Raw genomic sequence first — 18,619 nt, forward strand, 5'->3', positions numbered from 1 at the left:
ATCCACCACATTTTAGAATTTAAATATATTACAATTGTGTTCTTGGGTTTATACTCTGTCTATTGTCTTTGTGTCCCAGTTGCACACATTATATTTTATAGCACAGTGGATTAAAAAAAAAAGTTGTTTTTTCATTAAACACTAGTAATGTGAAGTGATGAGGCGGTATTCCTGGTCTGAACCAATTTACAGGATATTTTTCTTTGTTGCAGTGCTCAGATGATTGCTGCTCATGTGTCACATTATCAGGGATGGCAGTGGTTTACTCCACTTCTATTTGGGGTATAGGTTCAAGGAGAATGCCAGGCGAATGTTACATTTCACATAGGAAATGTTCCACCAGAAGCTCTCTGCCTTTGTCTGCTTTTTGATTTTGCTGCATTTTTTGGAAATAAAATGCCAATAAAGTTTGAGGCCAGTGGCAAAAAGTGTCTCCTTTTCAAAACTAGAGTACAGCTTGTTATTGATTTTTACAGCCAATGCTCTAGATCCACCCAATCACCTTTACAGGGCTCCAAAGATGCCCCCCACCTTGACTGGTGCCCGTGGTGGTTCCTCTGGAGGAGACTGTACAACTGTGCAAGACTAAAGGGAACGCCGGAGTTCTGCTTTAATAACATAGCTTAAAAACACTGATAACTTCATCTCCTGACAGTAAAAAAAAAAAATCATCTCGTTCTTAGCTAGTCAAACTGATATCTACTGTAGTTCGTGTGGGTCATTCCATACCATTGCTCTTTGCCTGGGTCTTTTGATTGTGATATTGTTGGTCAAAACTGTGCTCTTAATTAATTGATGAATTTATATTCTTTATTTTTCTAGGTTGAGATGTCCCTCTTGCGGCAATGCTACAAGGACCTGTCCTCACAGATAAACCTCATCTTGCTGGAGAGGCTGTGGTATGTCATGCTGGAACAGTTTCTCATGAAGTACGTATGGAGCGCCTCCGGCCTTGTCATGGTAGCCGTTCCCATTATCACAGCTACGGGCTACTCGGAAAGTGGTAAGAAGATGGTTGCTGTGTGTAAACATTGAACTTGATTTTTATACAAAATAAAGAGATTAGGCAAATATTACATTTACGTATATCTGTCCCAATCATTTTTGGTGTGGCTTAGGATCTCCTAGACCCATTATCTGTCCTGATAATTTTTGGTGTGGCTTAGGATCTTCTGGACCCTTCAAAGAAGGGTCCTCTACCTGTTCTAATCATTTTTGCTGTGGCTTGGGATCTCTTGAACCTTTCAAAGAAAGACTCAATATCTGTTCTAATCATTTTTGTTGTGGCCGGCAAGCTTCCAAACCTTTCAGAGAAAGACCCTATATCTTTCCTGAACATTTGTTTTCTGGTGTGGCCTAGGAGCTCCAAAACCTTTCATAGAAAGACCCATAAAATCTGTCCTGATCATTCAAAAGGTTCAGGAGATCCCAAGCCACACCAAAAATGATCAGGATAGATTCTGCGTATTTCTTTGAAAGGTTTGGGAGATGCCAAGCTACACCAGCAAAGTTATTAGCACAGATACATGATTTTTCTCTCTTAAAGGTTTGAAAGCTTTGATATTAAGTCTTTTGATGAGTTCAGGAGATTCCCAGGCCACATCAAAAGAGACCCAAATTCTTAATTGATCATTTTTGGTGTGGCTTGGGACCAGTGGAACCTTTACTAGAAAGACCCAATATCTGGGCTGATCATTTTTGTTGTGGCTGTTGAGCTTCCAAACCTTTCTGAGAAAAAGCCTATACCTGTCCAGATAATTTTTTTTCTGTGATCAGGAAGCTTTCAGAGAGAAAAATCCTATATCTGTCCTAATCATTTTTTCTGGTGTGGCTTGGTACCTCCTGAAACTTTCAAAGAAGTGCTCTTTACCTGTCCTGATCTTTGGATCTCTTGCTTGTGGCTTTGGATTTCTTCAAAGAAGGACCCAATATCTGTTCTGATAATTTTTGTTGTGGCCGGCAAGCTTCTAAACCTTTTAGAGAAAACCCTTATATCATTCCTGATTGTTATTTCTGGTGTGGCCTGGGAGCTCCCAAACCTTTCAAAGAATGTTCCAGAAAATGATCAGGACAGATATCTTGTCTTTTTTGGTGTGGCCTGGGATCTCTAAAACCCATCAAAGAAAGACCTAAAATCTGTCTTGATAATTTTTGAGGTGGCTTGTCTGTCCTGATTATATTTGCTGTGGCCGGCGAGCTTTCAAACCTTTCAGAGAAAAAAATCTATATCTGTCCTGATTATTTTTGCTGGGATCAAGAAGCTTCCAAACCTTTCAGAGAGAAAGACCCAACATATGTTCTGATAATTTTTTTCTGGCGTGGCATCTCCTCAACCTTTCAAAGAACGACCCAGAATCTGTCCTGACCATATAAGGTGTGACTTGGGATCTCATGAACTCTTCAAAGAAAGAACCCAGTATCTTTCCTGATCATTTTTGGTGTGGAACCTTTCAGAGAAAGACCCTACATACTGTATGTCCTGAGCATTTTTGTTGTGGCCGACAAGCCTCCAAACCTTTCAGAGAAACCGCCTATATCTGTCCTATTTATTTTTTCTGGTGTGGCCTGGGAGCTCCCAAACCTTTCAAGGAAAGACCCAATATAAGTTCTGATCATTTTTTATGTGGCCTGGGAGCTCCCAAGCTTTTCATAGGGAGGTCCTATATCTGTCCAGATAATTTTTTGTTGGCCTGGGTGCTCCCAAGACTTTCAGAGAATTATCTGGCTCAAATAATTCATACGTAATTCATTTGGGAACAGTGCTGCATGATGGAATAATTGTCAGTCAAACTATCACAGCACTGAAAATGTAAAAACGGCTTCATAATGAAAGGTGTGTTACAGGCTTGGTACTCAAGTGGTTAATGAGGAAATGATTCTGGCACTAAAGTGGTTAACTCTTTGACAGGTCCACCATTAAACTTGATGCCAAAATTATTTTGCATTATTTGGAAAAATGGGACAGTATCTGGCCACACGTACAGTAGATGAAGGATATATGGGATTGTCAGAGTAGACATCTACTCCATGCAATATGTGTTAGTGATCCTTGTTCCCACTAGATGTAGAGAATAAAAATCATAAGTAATGGAAGATATTTTCGTGATGTCCTCATGTTGTGAATTTTTTTACCAGCTGGGACATGCTTGGTTGTTCCTTGAGGGGACTTATGGTTTTGCAGCACACAGTACACTGAAAGGGAACGTAGTAGGGGAGGTGGATCAGAGTTTGTTTTCCAGTTATGACATGTTCATGCATTTTAAAAAGGTGGTAATAGAACCTGTACTCAAATATTAAAGCAGATCTCCAGAGTGGAAACAAAAAAAATAATAGAGACTGTTATTAAAATGAGGGGAAGGATGTACACTGGGGACCCAGTTATAAAGGTCTAAAAGATCCTTTTCCCTAAGCTATGCAAATCTAGAATAAAAATGCTGTGGGTTTTAATGCATTTTGGAAGGTTAATGTTTACTCTGGTTTAAAAAGGAAAAAAATGTATTCAATATGTTTTCTTATTTTCCAAATAAATAAAACCTGATCCCTGTAAGCTCCCTTGCTAGTGTTAAATGGTACATCTCAACTCTCTTCACCTTCTATTTTTGCTGGCCTGTTAACCTCTTCCCGCCGGCGTAACGCATATACACTATATTGCCAAAAGTATTGGGCCGCCTGCCTTTACACGCACATGAACTTTAATGGCATCCCAGTCTTATTCCGTAGGGTTCAATATTGAGTTGGCCACGCCCTTTGCAGCTATAACAGCTTCAACTCTTCTGGGAAGGATGTCCACAAGGTTTAGGAGTGTGTCTATGGGAAGGTTTGAGCATTCTTCCAGAAGCGCATTGTGAGGTCAGGCACTGATGTCGGACTAGAAGGCCTGGCTCACAGTCTCTGCTCTAATTCATCACAAAGGTGTTGCAAGCCAGTCACGTTCCTCCACCCCAAACTCGCTCATCCATGTCTTTATGGACCTTGGTTTGCGCACTGGTGCGCAGTCATGTTGGTACAGGAAGGGGCCATTCCCAAACGTTTCCTACAAAGTTGGGAGCATGAAATTGTCCAAAATGTTATGCTGACACTTTAAGAGTTCCCTTCAGTGGAACTAAGGGGCCAAACCCAACCCCTGAAAAACAACCCCACACCAAAATCCCCCCTCCACCAAACTTTATATTTGGCACAATGCAGTCAGGCAAGTACCGTTCTCCTGGCATCCACCAGACATGTCCATCGGATTGCCAGACAGAGCAGCGTTATTCGTCACTCCAGAGAACACGTCTCCACTGCTTTAGAGTCCAGTGCCAGCGTGCTTTACACCACTGCATCCGACGCTTTGCAGTGCCCTTGGTGATGTAAGGCTTGGATGCAGCTGCTCGGCCATGGAAACCCATTCCATGAAGCTCTCTATGCACTGTTGTTGTGCTAATCTAAAGGCCACATGAAGTTTGGAGGTCTTTAGCTATTGACTCTGCAGACAGTTGGCGACTTCTGCGCACTGTGTGCTTCAGCATGAGCTGACCCCGCTCTGTCATTTTACGTGGCTTACCACTTGGTGGCTGAGTTGCTGTTGTTCCCAGTTGCTTCCACTTTGTTATAATCCCACTAACAGTTGAGCGTGGAATATTTAGTAGCAAGGAAATGTCACGGATGGACTTATTGCACAAGTGGCAACCTATCACGGGACCACGCTTGAAGTCACTGAGCTCCTGAGACCCATTCTTTCACAAATGTTTGTAGAAGCAGTCTGCATGCCTAGGTGCTCCTTTGGCCATGAAGGTGATTGGAACACCTGAATCCAATGATTTGGAGGGTGCCCTAATACTTTTGGCAATATAGTGTATGTGGCAGTAGTTGGTGGGTGGGCCTTAACACCCAGCCATAAAACATATGCATTGAGAGGGCTTCAAGGTTCTGTGCTGAGAGCATGCTCTCTGAGCACTCCCAGCACACTGACTGAGCTGTCACTGACAGTTCCTAGGCACTGTTTGTGATCGGGTGGCAGAGAAAGGGGCTCCCAATCGTGTGACTGTTGTGACAGCCAATCACAGGGATCACGTGATTGGAAAGTGGCCTTTCAGGAGTGGGTAAAGGAAGTGGAAAAATAACTGACTTACTGGCAGAATCAATAGGTAATAAAAGTATGGTACGGGGGGACTCAGAAAAACAAAGACTGATGTGTACACGCTACTGACTTTATTATATATGTCTTTTTTTTTTTTTTTGCTCATGGTTCCACGCGTAACTATAAATAAAGATGATGCCTGTTTTTTATCAGTGACATCTAGCTGTATTATGTACTGCAGATTCGGAGGAAGTGAAAAAGGCCGCCATGGAGATGAAGGAAGAGGAATTGGTGAGTGAACGAGCTGAAGCTTTCACCACTGCGAGGAACCTTCTGACAGCTGCCGCTGACGCCATCGAAAGAGTCATGTCCTCTTATAAAGAGGTGAGGAAGAAATATAAATAAATATATATATATGTGCAGTTGCTGCAAAATTCATATTGTTATATGGATTATACGGTTATTTATTCTTTGCAGCAATGGCAACTAATTTGTAGAGAAATTTTGCAAGATTCTTGTCCCTGTGCTTCTGTAACTGCATTGCTGTCTTTAGCAGGAGTCAACATAGATCTGGATGTGCATTGTAAGACATCCTTAGAAATGTCGTCAGTTACCACACTAAAATGGGCCATATATAACAAGCGGCCATAACATTATGAGTACCCACCTAATATTGAGTAGCCCCCACTTTTGTCACCAAAACAGCTCCTTTTACTGCCCAAAAAGCCCTGACCCATCGAGGCATGGGTGCCGAGGTGGGGTGCCTGTGGATCAGACTTGTTTTTCAAGCAAGTCCCACAAATGCTCGATGGATTAAAATCTGGAGAAGTTGAAGTCCAAGTCAACATCTTGAACTCATTTTGCTCAAACCATTCTTGAACCATTTTTGCAGAGTGGTATCCCAGTTAATGAGGCCACTAGGGGATACCATTTCCATGAAGGGGTGTACTTGGTCAGCAACAATGTTTAGGTAGGTGGTACATGTCAAAGTAACATCCACATTAATGGCAAGACCAAGGTTTCCCAGCAAAGCATTGTGCAAAGCATCACACTGCCTCCTTCGGGCATCTTCCCAAAGATCATCCTGGTGCCATCTCATCAGAGGGGGGCTCTGATGTGATGGGAGAGCTTCTAATGTAAAAGGGGGGCTCTGATGGGGTGGGGGAGCTTCTGATGTGAAAGGGGGGTGGCTCTGATGTAATGGGGGAGCTTCTGATGTGAAAGGGGGGCTCTAATGGAATGGGGAGATTCTGATGTGAAAGTGGGGACCTCTGATGTTATGGGGGACCTTCTGATATGAAAAGGGGACTCTGATGTAACCGGGGACCTTCTGATTTAAAAGGGAGGACTTCTGATGCCAAAGGGGAGACTGTTTTATTTTCAGCCCAAGAATATTTGTAAAATATACAAAATGGCCCTGAAAAGATTTAGGACCCCAATCTTAGACATTTTTAGGATGGCAGTATCTACATATTTGGAAATCCATAGGACATTCTCTGAAACTGCCTATTATTAATGACAGGTGACCGAGCTGGCTGGCTATACAGCACGGGTACATGATATGTTTGAAGTGTTCGAAGATGTGCAGAAGGGAGTCTACAAGCGCCCAGGAGAACTGGAAGAAGATAAACCCAAGAAGAGAGATGTCATCCAGCATGGGATCCGCATTGAAGGGCCCCTGGAGATTAAAGGTATATTTATAGTTTAAAATATATACTAAGCCATATGTGAGGTTCGTGAGCTGAGCCATGTCCAGACCATTTGCTGTCATTGACATTTAACCCTATAGACAGAAATTCAGCCGTCTTCTAAAAATGTGCCATATTTCCATGGGCTAAGTCCAATGAGATGCATGCCACCTACTGGACTAATGTCTTTCATTTACAATTTTACTAAACGCCCGGAGCATAGCTATCACAATACTCTTGGTGCACCGAAGCTGGACCTTCTGGTTTCAGTTCTTGCAGCTGTAGCCTTCTTCCCAATTACAGATCACTTTGTATTATGTGAACTCATTCACATAACACAAAACCTTTTATGAATAGACAGTGATGGAGAGGAATGGGGCGGGTAGAGCAGCTGCGGTGTGAGGAAGTAGTCTGTACTGTCAGAGTGCCAGAAATATAGTGAAAGCTGTACTTCTGGCACTCAATAAAACTATCAGTTGTTAATAGTAGCTAACTCCATGAGGTGGCATGCACCTTGTTGGACTTAATTCGTAGTAAGCCACATTTTACAAAGTGTTCACTGTTTACCACTGACAATGAATACTCTGAATCCAACACGCTTTCAAGAGTTTCAGATGCCTGTTTCCTCCCAGGGTGTTATGGTTGCTTCCACCAATCGCATTGCTACTACTGTAATGACTTGGGGTCAGCAGATGAAACCATAGTACCCGGCAGGGAATCAGGAGAAAAGGGGAAGGTGTTCTTTAGTCCTTCCTGGTTCAATACTTTTATTAAAACCTATAACATTTCAGTACAACTGGTCCTCCCGCACAGGGGTATAAAGCAACCAGGTAACAAACCGGGCGATGGCTATATCAACTTATCTTAATATAAAATTATTTACAGTGCAGTCATACGCCTTAAGCAGCAGGACAGCGTTAATGACCCAGGCTCTAGTCCTGAGGGCTCAAAAAATAAGTATGAAAAACTACAGAAATAATATTTATATTGTAATTAAAGGTAAAGCAAGATAGAGAAAGAAGAAGAAAGAGACAGAAAGAAGGGGACTGGAAGAGCAAGGGGAGGGGGATAGCGGAAGTTCCTGCAGGCCTGGGTGGAAATCAGAAAATACCCAAACCAAATGGGGATAGGGTAGGAAAAGCATAGGTCCACCATGGACTCCATACTTTCAAAAATTTTGCATGAGAATAGTGTAGGATGCTGGCCATCATTTCATGCAACATCAGGGTTGTCAGGTTAGTTATAATCATGCAAAAAGGTACTGATGGTTTCTTACACGCCTTGGCAATGACACATTTGGCAGCTATAAACAGGTAAGTGGCTAATATTTGTTGGTGAGAGAACAAGCCCCTAATTGGACAATGTAACAGGGCAAGTTTAGCTTCTTTGGAGATATGAAGTATAGGGGACCAAAAACCTTGAACCAGAACCCAGTGAGATGTGGACACGACCACAAGGTATGATCCACGTCATTCCATGGTCCACTGCCTCATCATCATACTCTGGGTTGGAGCTTGCAATGCGGGCAGGGACCCAGTACCACCTCAAGAGGACTTTATATGCAGCTTCCATTGTGGACGTGTTGAATGAACAACGAGAGATAGAAGACTAGGCTTTAGTCCAATCCTCTGGTTCAATGTGGGAGCCAAGATCTCTCTCCCAGCTAGACTTGTAAGAAATGGAGAAATAGAGTCTACAGTGTTCAGTGAGGAATAAAGAAGAATGATAGTGCCTGAGGCACCCGGGCAGTGCTGACAAAGGTGTTCAAAGGCCGTGGACCTAGAGGGAAACGTAGAGTTGCATCTCAGGGAAGATATCCAATGGCGGAGCTGAACATATCGAAAAAACTCAGTTGGCAGTGCATCATAAGCCTCGCAAATAGAGGACCAAGAGGGAAAGGTACGTGAGGTGAGGAAGTGTCGAACCTGGGTGAAGCCATGAGTTGCCCACCAACTAAACGATGTTGGCTGTTCAATGCCTGGGGGAAAGAGAGGATTGTTGAGTAACGGTAAAAGAGGCAGAAAGGGGGACATAAGGTTGCCAGAGTAGTGGACTGAATCCCAGACTTTCAAGCTGTGGAGCATTAGGGGACTAAGTAAGGAGGGGAAACCACAGCAGAGCCGTTACAGGAAGGGGAGCACAGTTGGGAAGTTCCAGGAATATCCACATGTTGGGCGATCTGTGCCGCTTTATAATACTTTGCCACATTAGGAACTCCCAGATCACCTCTTGAGTCTATGGGTGTACAGTGTAGAGCAAGAGACTCTGGGGCGTTTCTAGGCCCATATAAAAGAAAGAATCCTGTTTTGTAGCCGTAAAAAAAAGGAAGGTACCCGAATGGGAAAAGTTCGAAAGTAATAGAGGATTTTTGGGAGGATGGTCCTTTTTATACCATGTATACGGCCAATCCATGATAAGGAGTGTTCTCTAGTCCTTGAAGCGTAACTAAACTGTATCTGAGCACCACATACTGAAAATGCTATTTAATTCATTTTTGATATTTAAAGCAAACTCCCCCATCCACCCATGTCTCCATGCTTTATTTAGATGAGAAGGTGCTTTGAAAAACACACCCCTAGCCATGGCCATCTTGAGTAATAGCAGGTGATTCATGTAGCATTTACTTCCCAGATTCCATCTGCCCTTAGCTCAGACATGCAGGTCGGAAGGTGTGTTTAGCTGAGAAAACCCCCTCTTCCCAGATTAAACAAAAAATTCCATGAGGACTCCTGAGATGTATGAATTCTTTTTGTCCTAGGCCACAAACCAGGAAGCAACTGAAGAAATGTAAAAAAAAAGTTTAAAACAAGTAAATATAATATACCTTCCTTTCTATTTACTAATGCTAGTAGCATATGGATTAAAAATAGTTCATGTTGATTGAGAGACTTTAGTTTCACTTTAAACACTTCCTATCCTTGGCTGACAACTCTACTTCTCCATAGATGCAGTACAATGAGTGAGCGTTGTCACCTTAGGACAGAAAGTGTGTTACTGTCAGGGTCAGCAGATATGCAGAGCCAGGAACTGAGCACATCGATCTAACAGAATCCCAAATGAAATGGTTAGGGAGAATCTACCCACAGTATAATATTACAGATGTTATATAGTTACTCCGCTTGAAAAAAATGAGAAATGCCTTGCATCCTCTGAACTATGACCCTGCCTGCATTCATGTATGGTAATACACGTCGTATGATTCATTTCTACAAATGACATGTCTCAAAGTGTGATCACCCCACCTCTGATAGGTGAACACCAGGGAGTGGCCAGCACAGGACCAGGTGACATCACCTGCCTATGATGATATGATCAAATACTATTTCCATGGATGTTATTGCCTGTTCCACGCAGGCAAGTATGATGTGTGTCATTTAGAAAAAAAAAATAAGGGCTTGCAATCACTTTAAAGTGGTTGTAAAGTCTCAAGGTTTTTTACCTTCATGCATTCTATGCATGAAAGTAAAAAACTTTGTATGTGCAGCAGTGCCCCCAGCCCCCTCAGTACTTACCTTAGCCTCATCACGATCCAGCGATGTGCATGACAGCCTCAGCTGTCCCGGATCTCTGCCTCCTCATTGGCTGAGACAGCAAGCGGAAGCCATTGACTCCCCCTGCTGTGAATCACAGGCAGTTAGCCAATGAGGAGAGGGGGCAGGACCAAGCTGCTTCTCCGTGTGTGAATGGACACACGAAGCAGCAGCTCGAGAACACACCTACTCGGGTGCCCCCATAGCAAGCTCCTCTGTCCAATTGCATTTCACAGATCAGCTCCAAACCTCCTCTTCTTGGGTCCCCTGCCAGTGCTCTTGGCTCCTCCTCTCTGTCCAGTGCCCCCATGGGAAGCCGTTCCCCATGGGGGCACTTGTGCGTGTTCACTCCCAAGCCCCACTGCTGCATCCATTGATACAGACAGAGAGACTCGGCACCGCCCCCACTCCCTCGTTACTGATTCCCAGTGTCCCAGGAAAGCCAGTGAGACCCAGAAGTGAGGGAAGAGAAGAGCAAGGAATGCATTAAGATAAAAAATTATTAGGGTTTATAACCGCTTTAAGGTAAAAAAAAATCCTTGCAAAATTAACTCCCCCCCTTCCCAGATACTTACCTGAGCCCGATCCCAATCCAGCACTGTGACTGAGAGCAGCATTGCTGTTCTTTCTCCTCACTGGACACTGACATTAAGCCATTTCTTCTACTGTCAATCAAATCCAGTGTGGAGAGAGCGTGGGGGGGCTGTGCCAAGCCACATTATGTGTGTCTATGGAGCGAGCCCACGTGTTGGCTCTGATAGCAAGCGCTTGTATGGGGGGCAGACACAGAAGAGCAGGAGTGGACATTGCTGGCGGGGGACCCCAGAAGAGGAGGATCAGGTCACTCTGTGCAATACCATTCCTCGGAGCAAAATACTGCATGTTTTCACTGCTAAAATAACTCATCACTTCAAGAATGTAAGTAAAAGAAAAGCTGGTATTATAAAATTAAAAAAAGACCCTTCGAGTCTGGTATGGGTTTTGAGAGGAACCTTATGGCACAAATTAAAAAAGAACCCCCGAAATCCGTATCAAACCCTTCTCCAAGCATGAAGTTCAGCAGGCCAGGAAAGGCCTGAACCATACCAGGCCACATGCCTCAATATGTGGGGGTGCGGGGTGCTTTGAGAAGGGGGCAAGAACCCCATCATATTTACCTCCGTCTGTGTCCTTGTAGATTTTCCCTCATTTCCTGTGCACTGATACTGTTGTCAGCTGGACAGAAAGTAAGGGGAAATCTCTCAAATGGAGATAGCAGTAAAAACCTTGGGGCTCTAATTCTTTTCCACATGATCCAAAAATGGAAAAAAACAAATGTTTTTGGCCTGACATTCACTTCAAAGAACACTGATTTGATACATGATTCATTTAGTTCCACCTAAAGGTCATGAAATATTCATTTCAGGTATGCAGGAAATGGATTAGGAAATGGGTTTGTACTCACTCGTTCCTCGTTTCGGGCGAGAATGACATAGAAGTATAATTATACACTTTGTGACTTGTCATATTCCAGCCACAATGCTATTTATAATCTCTCAGATCCTCCCTTTAGATATGGCCATCTAGTGCCGCTCTCATGTTATGTTTAGGTGCAGTTTGTCGCTTTGTTATTAAATTCAGCGGGTTTGACTTGTGTTCATACCTGTCTGTGTGTGCGAGATAACATACAAAGGAACATCCCACCTTTTCTGCTTGGATAAAAGGCTCCACAGTAAAATAGAGGAAACAAATCTATTTACACCAGTCATCCCCAAACTGCAGCCCTTTGAAGGGTCATTGGGGAATTATTCTTCCCGCTGACACCAAAATGGGGTTGTAATCTTCCCACTGACACCAATGAAGGGGCACTATTTTGCCCACTGATTTGAACTTCAGGGTGATATTCCTCCAATGGACACCAGTGATGGGGCACCATTCTTCCCATAGACATTATTGTTGGGGCACAGTTCTGATCTAATCAATGGTGTACTATTCTTTCCACTCATTCCTAAGCGCTGAGCAAACTGTTGGAGCTATAGAAATCCTGGATAATAATATAATAATGCCAACGTTGGGGCACTGTGGATATCATTGATGAGTAACTGTTCCTCCTTCCTCTGATATAAGTGATGGGGAACTATTCTTTTCACAGACACCAACAATGGGGCACTGTTCCTCCCACTGACAACAACGGTGGGGCAAAATTCCTCTCACTGACACAAATAATAGAGCACTATTCCTCCCACTGATATTGATTATAGGACACTGTTCCTGCCACTGATGCCAATGATGGGGCACTAGTCCTGCCACTGATGCCAATGATGGGGTACTATTCCTCCCACTGATATCAATGATGGGGCACTATTCCTGCCACTGATATCAATGATGGGGCACTATTCCTGCCACTGATACCAATGATGGGGTACTATTCCTCCCACTGATACAAATGATGAGACACTATTCCTCCCACTGACAACAACGGTGGGGCAAAATTCCTCTCACTGACACAAATAATAGAGCACTATTCCTCCCACTGATATTGATTATAGGACACTGTTCCTGCCACTGATGCCAATGATGGGGCACTAGTCCTGCCACTGATGCCAATGATGGGGTACTATTCCTCCCACTGATATCAATGATGGGGCACTATTCCTGCCACTGATATCAATGATGGGGCACTATTCCTGCCACTGATACCAATGATGGGGCACTATTCCTCCCACTGACAACAACTGTGGGGCAAAATTCCTCTCACTGACACAAATAATAGAGCACTATTCCTCCCACTGATATTGATGATAGGACACTGTTCCTGCCACTGATGCCAATGATGGGGCACTATTCCTCCCACTGACAACAACGGTGGGGCAAAATTCCTCTCACTGACACAAATAATAGAGCACTATTCCTCCCACTGATATTGATGATAGGACACTGTTCCTGCCACTGATGCCAATGATGGGGTGCTATTCCTTCCTTCAACACCAATGATGGGGCATTATTCCTCCCACTGATACCAATGATGGGCACTATTCCTCCCACTGACACCAATGATGGGGCACCATTCTTCACATAGACATTAATGATGGGGCACAGTTCCACTGATCTAGTCAATGGTGAACATTTCTTTCCACCAATGCCAAGAATGGGGCCCTGTTCCTCCTGTGGATATCATTGATGGGTAACTGTTCCTCCTTTCACTGTATAAATGATGGAAAACTATTCTTTTCACAGACACCAACAATGGGGCACTATTCCTCCCACAGACACCAATAATGGGGCACTATTCCTCTCATGGACACCAATGATAGAACACTATTCCTTCCACTGACACCAATGATGGAGCATTATTCCTCCCACTGACATTGATGACAGGGCACTATTCCTCCCACAGACACTAATGATGGGGCATTATTCCTCTCACTGACACCAATGATGGGGCACTATTCCTCCCACTGATACCAATGATGGGGCACTATTCCTCCCACAGACACTAATGATGGGGCATTATTCCTCCCACAGACACTAATGATGGGGCATTATTCCTCCCACAGACACTAATGGTGGGGCATTCTTCCTCTCACTGACACCAATGATGGGGCACTATTCCTCTCACTGACATCAGCAATGGGGAACTGTTCCTCTCACAGACACCAATAATAGGGCATTATTGCTCTCACCTACTCTAATGATGAGGCACTATTCCTCCTGTTGACATCATTGATAGGGCATCATTGTTCCCAATGGCACCAATAATTGGGCAGCATTCCTGCCACTGAACCCCTTCCTGCTCAGTCCTGGCATCCTTTTATGCCTGGGAGATAGGAAGGACCGGCTGATCACTTGACCACTGTGATTGGCTGGTCACAGGGGTCATGTGATCTGGAGCCAGTTCCACTGGCTCCCAATCACTAGTATAGATCAAAAGCTGTCTTTGACAGCTTGGTCACTATGCTGGGAGCATTCACTGAGCATGCTCCCTGCAAAGAAAGGGCCCAGAGAGCTCAGGGCTGGTTCTCATCAGATGGAGTTGAGTACGTTTTTAATCTGCATCAAAATTGCATACACAGTGTTTTCCATGTATTTCAGTGGCCCTAGTTCACACCAGTGCAATCAACAAAAGTAGAACATGCTGCAATTTTTTCTGTATGGAACGCATCTGAAATGCATGAAAATGTACCCGAACGCATATAAACACCTCGGAACGCATGTCCTGATTTGAGATGAAGGGGAAAAAATGCACCAAAACGCATCAAACACGCATGTAAATGTGCATGCAGAAACTCATCCGGAATGCAGAAATTGTGGCGTGCACCGCCGTTAAAGCCCTCCTTCTTTGCTGCCGCATATATGCGTTATGTGGTTGGCAAAAAGTTAAGTTGACTTTAATTCAAAGACAAACAAAGCCCAGCACCAGGTAACAATTTTTAGGCAGGTAATTTTTCTTCTTTTGGCAAAACGTTAAAACTATAGAAATAAAAGCTGACCATTGTAACCTCCCTCAGCAGCATTAGAGGATTTGCCCAAACCCTTTTTTTTAAATTTAAATATTTATTATTTTTCACAGTAATAACAATAAAAAACAAAGATAAAAAACATTTTCATCTCAATCATCATAAATATACAATTATTTCTTATTACTTCAATTATTCCCTCTTGGAACATTAACCCCTTCCCCCCCCAACCCCCCCCCCCCTCTGCATTTTCCTTATCTTTTATCAACAGCAAACATATCTTACCCCTCTTCTATTCTCTATGGCGTTCTATTTTTTACTTTCTCCGATTTATTACAAAGTTTTCCCATTTTTCCCATTTCGCGAGATATACCTCCATTTTATCTTCCTGCATATAATATGTCTTCTCCACCTTACTAGTCCAATTTACTCTTTCTATCCACTCCTCCTCTTTCGGTATTTCTTTTTTCTTCCAATACTTGGGGATCAAGCTTTTTGCCGCGTTCAAATAGTACCCTAAACCTAATTTCTTATATTTACTAACTGATAGCTCTGAGCTATGTAACAGGCACATCCCTGGATCTAACCCGATGTTCATTTCAGTGATGTTCTCTATTAAATGTACTATTTTTTCCCAGAATATTTGAATCTTTGGATATTCCCACCAGATATGATACACTGTCCCCACTTCCCCACACTCTCGCCAACACCACTGTGATTTCTCCGCACTTATCTTACACTCCACACTCGAAACAATGTGCCATCTTGTCAAACATTTGTAATTTGTTTCTACATCTCTCAAGCTTACATTTCCGTGAACTAATCTATTTATTTTTTTCTGTTTTCCTTCATCTAATACCACCCCCATATCTCTTTCCCATTTTACTATGTGCATTGGTTTAGTGTTTGTGTCTAAATCTGTGAGGATTCCATATATTTTAGCTATTCCGTGTTTCCCATCCCCCCGTGCATCCAACAACCTTTCAAACAAATTCCAATCCTTTTTCATTCTCAGGGGTTTTGGGAGATTTCCCCAAAAACATTTTAATTGGTAGTAACGCCACTCATCCAACCTGGTGAAAACATTTCCCTTTTCCTTTTCCAACTCTTTAAAGGTCTTCAATTTCCCTTCTCCCATTATATCTCTGAGTTGGACATCTTCCTTTATAAACCATCTACCTGCTATTTCTTCTCTACCTGGTGGAAAGAATTCTGTGTTTCTTAGTGGCATTAGTATAGAATTAAATTCCCATTTCATATATTTGTGTATTTTATCCCATTCCCTTAATACATTTACAGTGTACAAACTTAAGTCCTCCTTCAATCCTCTATATTGTGCCGGTAACCATATTATTCTATTCAAATTAGTTCCACTAAGTGTGTTTTCTATTTTTACCCAACTTTTCCCCTCTGAATTGAACGTCCAGTCAAAAATTCTCCCTAATATTACTGCTTTGTAATATCTCTTTATATCTGGGACTCCTAGACCACCCTTCTCTTTATCTCTACTTAGTAATTCATGGGATACCCTCGGTTTTTTCTTCCTCCAGATATATCCTGTTATCATTCTTTTTATTACTTTAAAAAAAGCTTCCGGGAGTTTGATTGGTATCATTTGAAATCTGTATAAAATTTTTGGTACAATTATCATTTTTACCAGGTTTATACGTCCTAACCACGATGGAATTCCTCTCTCTAATGCTTTTAATTCCCCCTTTACTTCATTTAATAATGAAATATAGTTTAGTTTATACAAGTTTTTATGCGCCGCACTAAGCCTTACTCCCAAATATTTTATATCTCTTTCTTTCCAAATAAAGGGAAATTCTTTTTGTATTTTTTCTTTTTCGCTTTTTGGGATATTTATGTTTAAGATCTCGGCTTTTGTTGGGTTGATTTTTAAATTTGATATTTCTCCATACTCCTTCAGCAGTTTCATTAGATTTGGGAGTGTTATTCTGGGGTTCCCCACATAGAACAGCAGGTCATCTGCAAAAGCTGCTACTTTATGTTCTACTTTTCCTATCTGAATTCCCCTTATATCTCCATTTTTCCTTATTGTAGATAAAAGAGGCTCTAATGACATAACATATAATAAGGGGGACAGCGGGCAGCCCTGCCTTGTTCCATTTGACATCCCAATGGGCTCTGTTTTTTCCCCATTTACTATTACCACTGCAGAGGGCTTACTGTACAGCTTTCCAATCCATTCCCTCATTCTAACTCCAATTCCCTGGGCTTCCAAGGTATCCATCATGAGGCCCCAGTCCACTCTATCAAAGGCTTTTTCCGCATCTATTGAAAGGGCCACCACCAGTACCTTCCCTTTTTTACTTCTCTGTATCAGCATCAGGGATCTCAACCCGTTGTCCCTGCCCTCTCTTCCTGGGACAAAGCCCACCTGATCTCCATGTATCCATTCAGGCATAAACTCCTTCAACCTATTCGCCAGGACCGTTGCATATATCTTAGTATCTAAGTTCAACAGTGAGATGGGCCTATAACTTGAACACTGCGAGGCCTCTTTCCTTTCTTTATGTATCAGTACCATATGAGCCTGTAAAGATTCTCCCCTCATGTCCATCTCTCCTCCCAGGGCATTCATATATTTTTCCAATTTGGGGATTAATATCTCACTAAATTTTTTATAGTACCCTGCTGTATAGCCATCCGGTCCTGGACTCTTCCCCATCTCCATGCTTTTTACTGCTATTTTTATCTCTTCTTGTGTTATCTCTGCTTCAAGGGAGTTTAGTTGGTCTTCTTTTAGTTTCGGTAGTCCCGCATTTTTTAGATATATCTTCCTTTTTTCCCTTTTTTCCTTTTCCATATTATTTACTCTATCATGGGGGTTGATGTTATACAATTTCCTGTAATAATCCACAAACACCTTTGCGATCTCTTTATTTGAGTGGACCAATTCTCCCTTGGGGCTTTTTATTTTATCTATATAGTTCCTGTTTTTCTTTTTCCTCAAGGTTCTCATTAGATATTTTCCTGGCTTATCTCCCCATTTATAGTTCTCACTTAGCACTTTGTTATAAATTCTCCTTCTCTCCTCTTCCATCAGAGTTTCCAACTCCTCTTTCTTTTTTGTTATCTTCTGCTTGATTTCCTTTACCATGCTGTTTTTATGTATCTGTTCTAACTCAGCTATATCTTTTAAGAACCCATTAATTTTTTCTCTCCTTTCTCTTTTCTTTCTTGCCCCTATAGCAATCAAGATTCCTCTTATATATGTCTTATGAGACTCCCATACTATTGCCCTAGACACATCTTCTGTCTCATTCTCTCTAAAGAATCTCTCAATTTCTTTCCCAATCCTCTGTGCAGTATCCTTGTCCATAAGAAGTGTTTCGTTCAGCCTCCATCCTACCCCTTCTGTTCTCCTCCTTCCCCATCTCATCCTCAATACAACAGGGGCATGGTCCGAGAGCGTCATTACTCCTATATCTGCTTTAACCATTGACTCTATAAATTGATGTTCTATCAATACATAATCTAACCTTGAATACGTCTCATGTGCATTTGAGAAGACTGTGTAGTCTCCATCTTTCATATGTAAGATTCTCCATGCGTCTATCAATTGGCACTCATGGATCACCTTCTTTAATAGTCTCAAAGATCTACTCCCCTCTCGCTGCACATGAGAAGTTGTATCCTTTTGTGGATCCATGCAAAAATTAAAATCTCCCGCCAGTATTAAGCAACCCTCTTTAAAATCCATCAGCTTTTTTAACGCACCCTTCAAGTACGTCTCTGGATTTTTATTTGGACAATATATATTAGCTACTGTGCACTCCACCTCTTGTATTTTACCCTTCAGAAACAAATATCTCCCCTCTGGGTCCACTTTTCTATCCTTCAGTTCAAATCTTATATTTTTTCTGAACCCTATCGCCACCC

General features: G+C 42.4%; 1 protein-coding gene across 1 annotated transcript in view; it reads left to right on the top strand.

Annotated features, from left to right (window-relative positions):
- The window catches only part of ABCD1 (ATP binding cassette subfamily D member 1), a 121,001-nt gene that overhangs the window by 56,882 nt on the left and 45,500 nt on the right, over positions 1–18,619 (top strand). The window contains exons 2-4 of the mRNA XM_089674945.1: positions 823–1,003; positions 5,301–5,443; positions 6,582–6,750. Of these exons, the coding sequence (XP_089531071.1) occupies positions 823–1,003; positions 5,301–5,443; positions 6,582–6,750 (493 nt within the window). The remainder of the gene's footprint in view (positions 1–822; positions 1,004–5,300; positions 5,444–6,581; positions 6,751–18,619) is intronic.

This window comes from Staurois parvus, unplaced genomic scaffold (assembly GCF_062004578.1).
Source record: "Staurois parvus isolate SC_StPar_1 unplaced genomic scaffold, SC_StPar_1.0 ptg000154l, whole genome shotgun sequence".
In the NCBI taxonomy this organism is placed as follows: Eukaryota; Metazoa; Chordata; class Amphibia; order Anura; family Ranidae; genus Staurois; species Staurois parvus.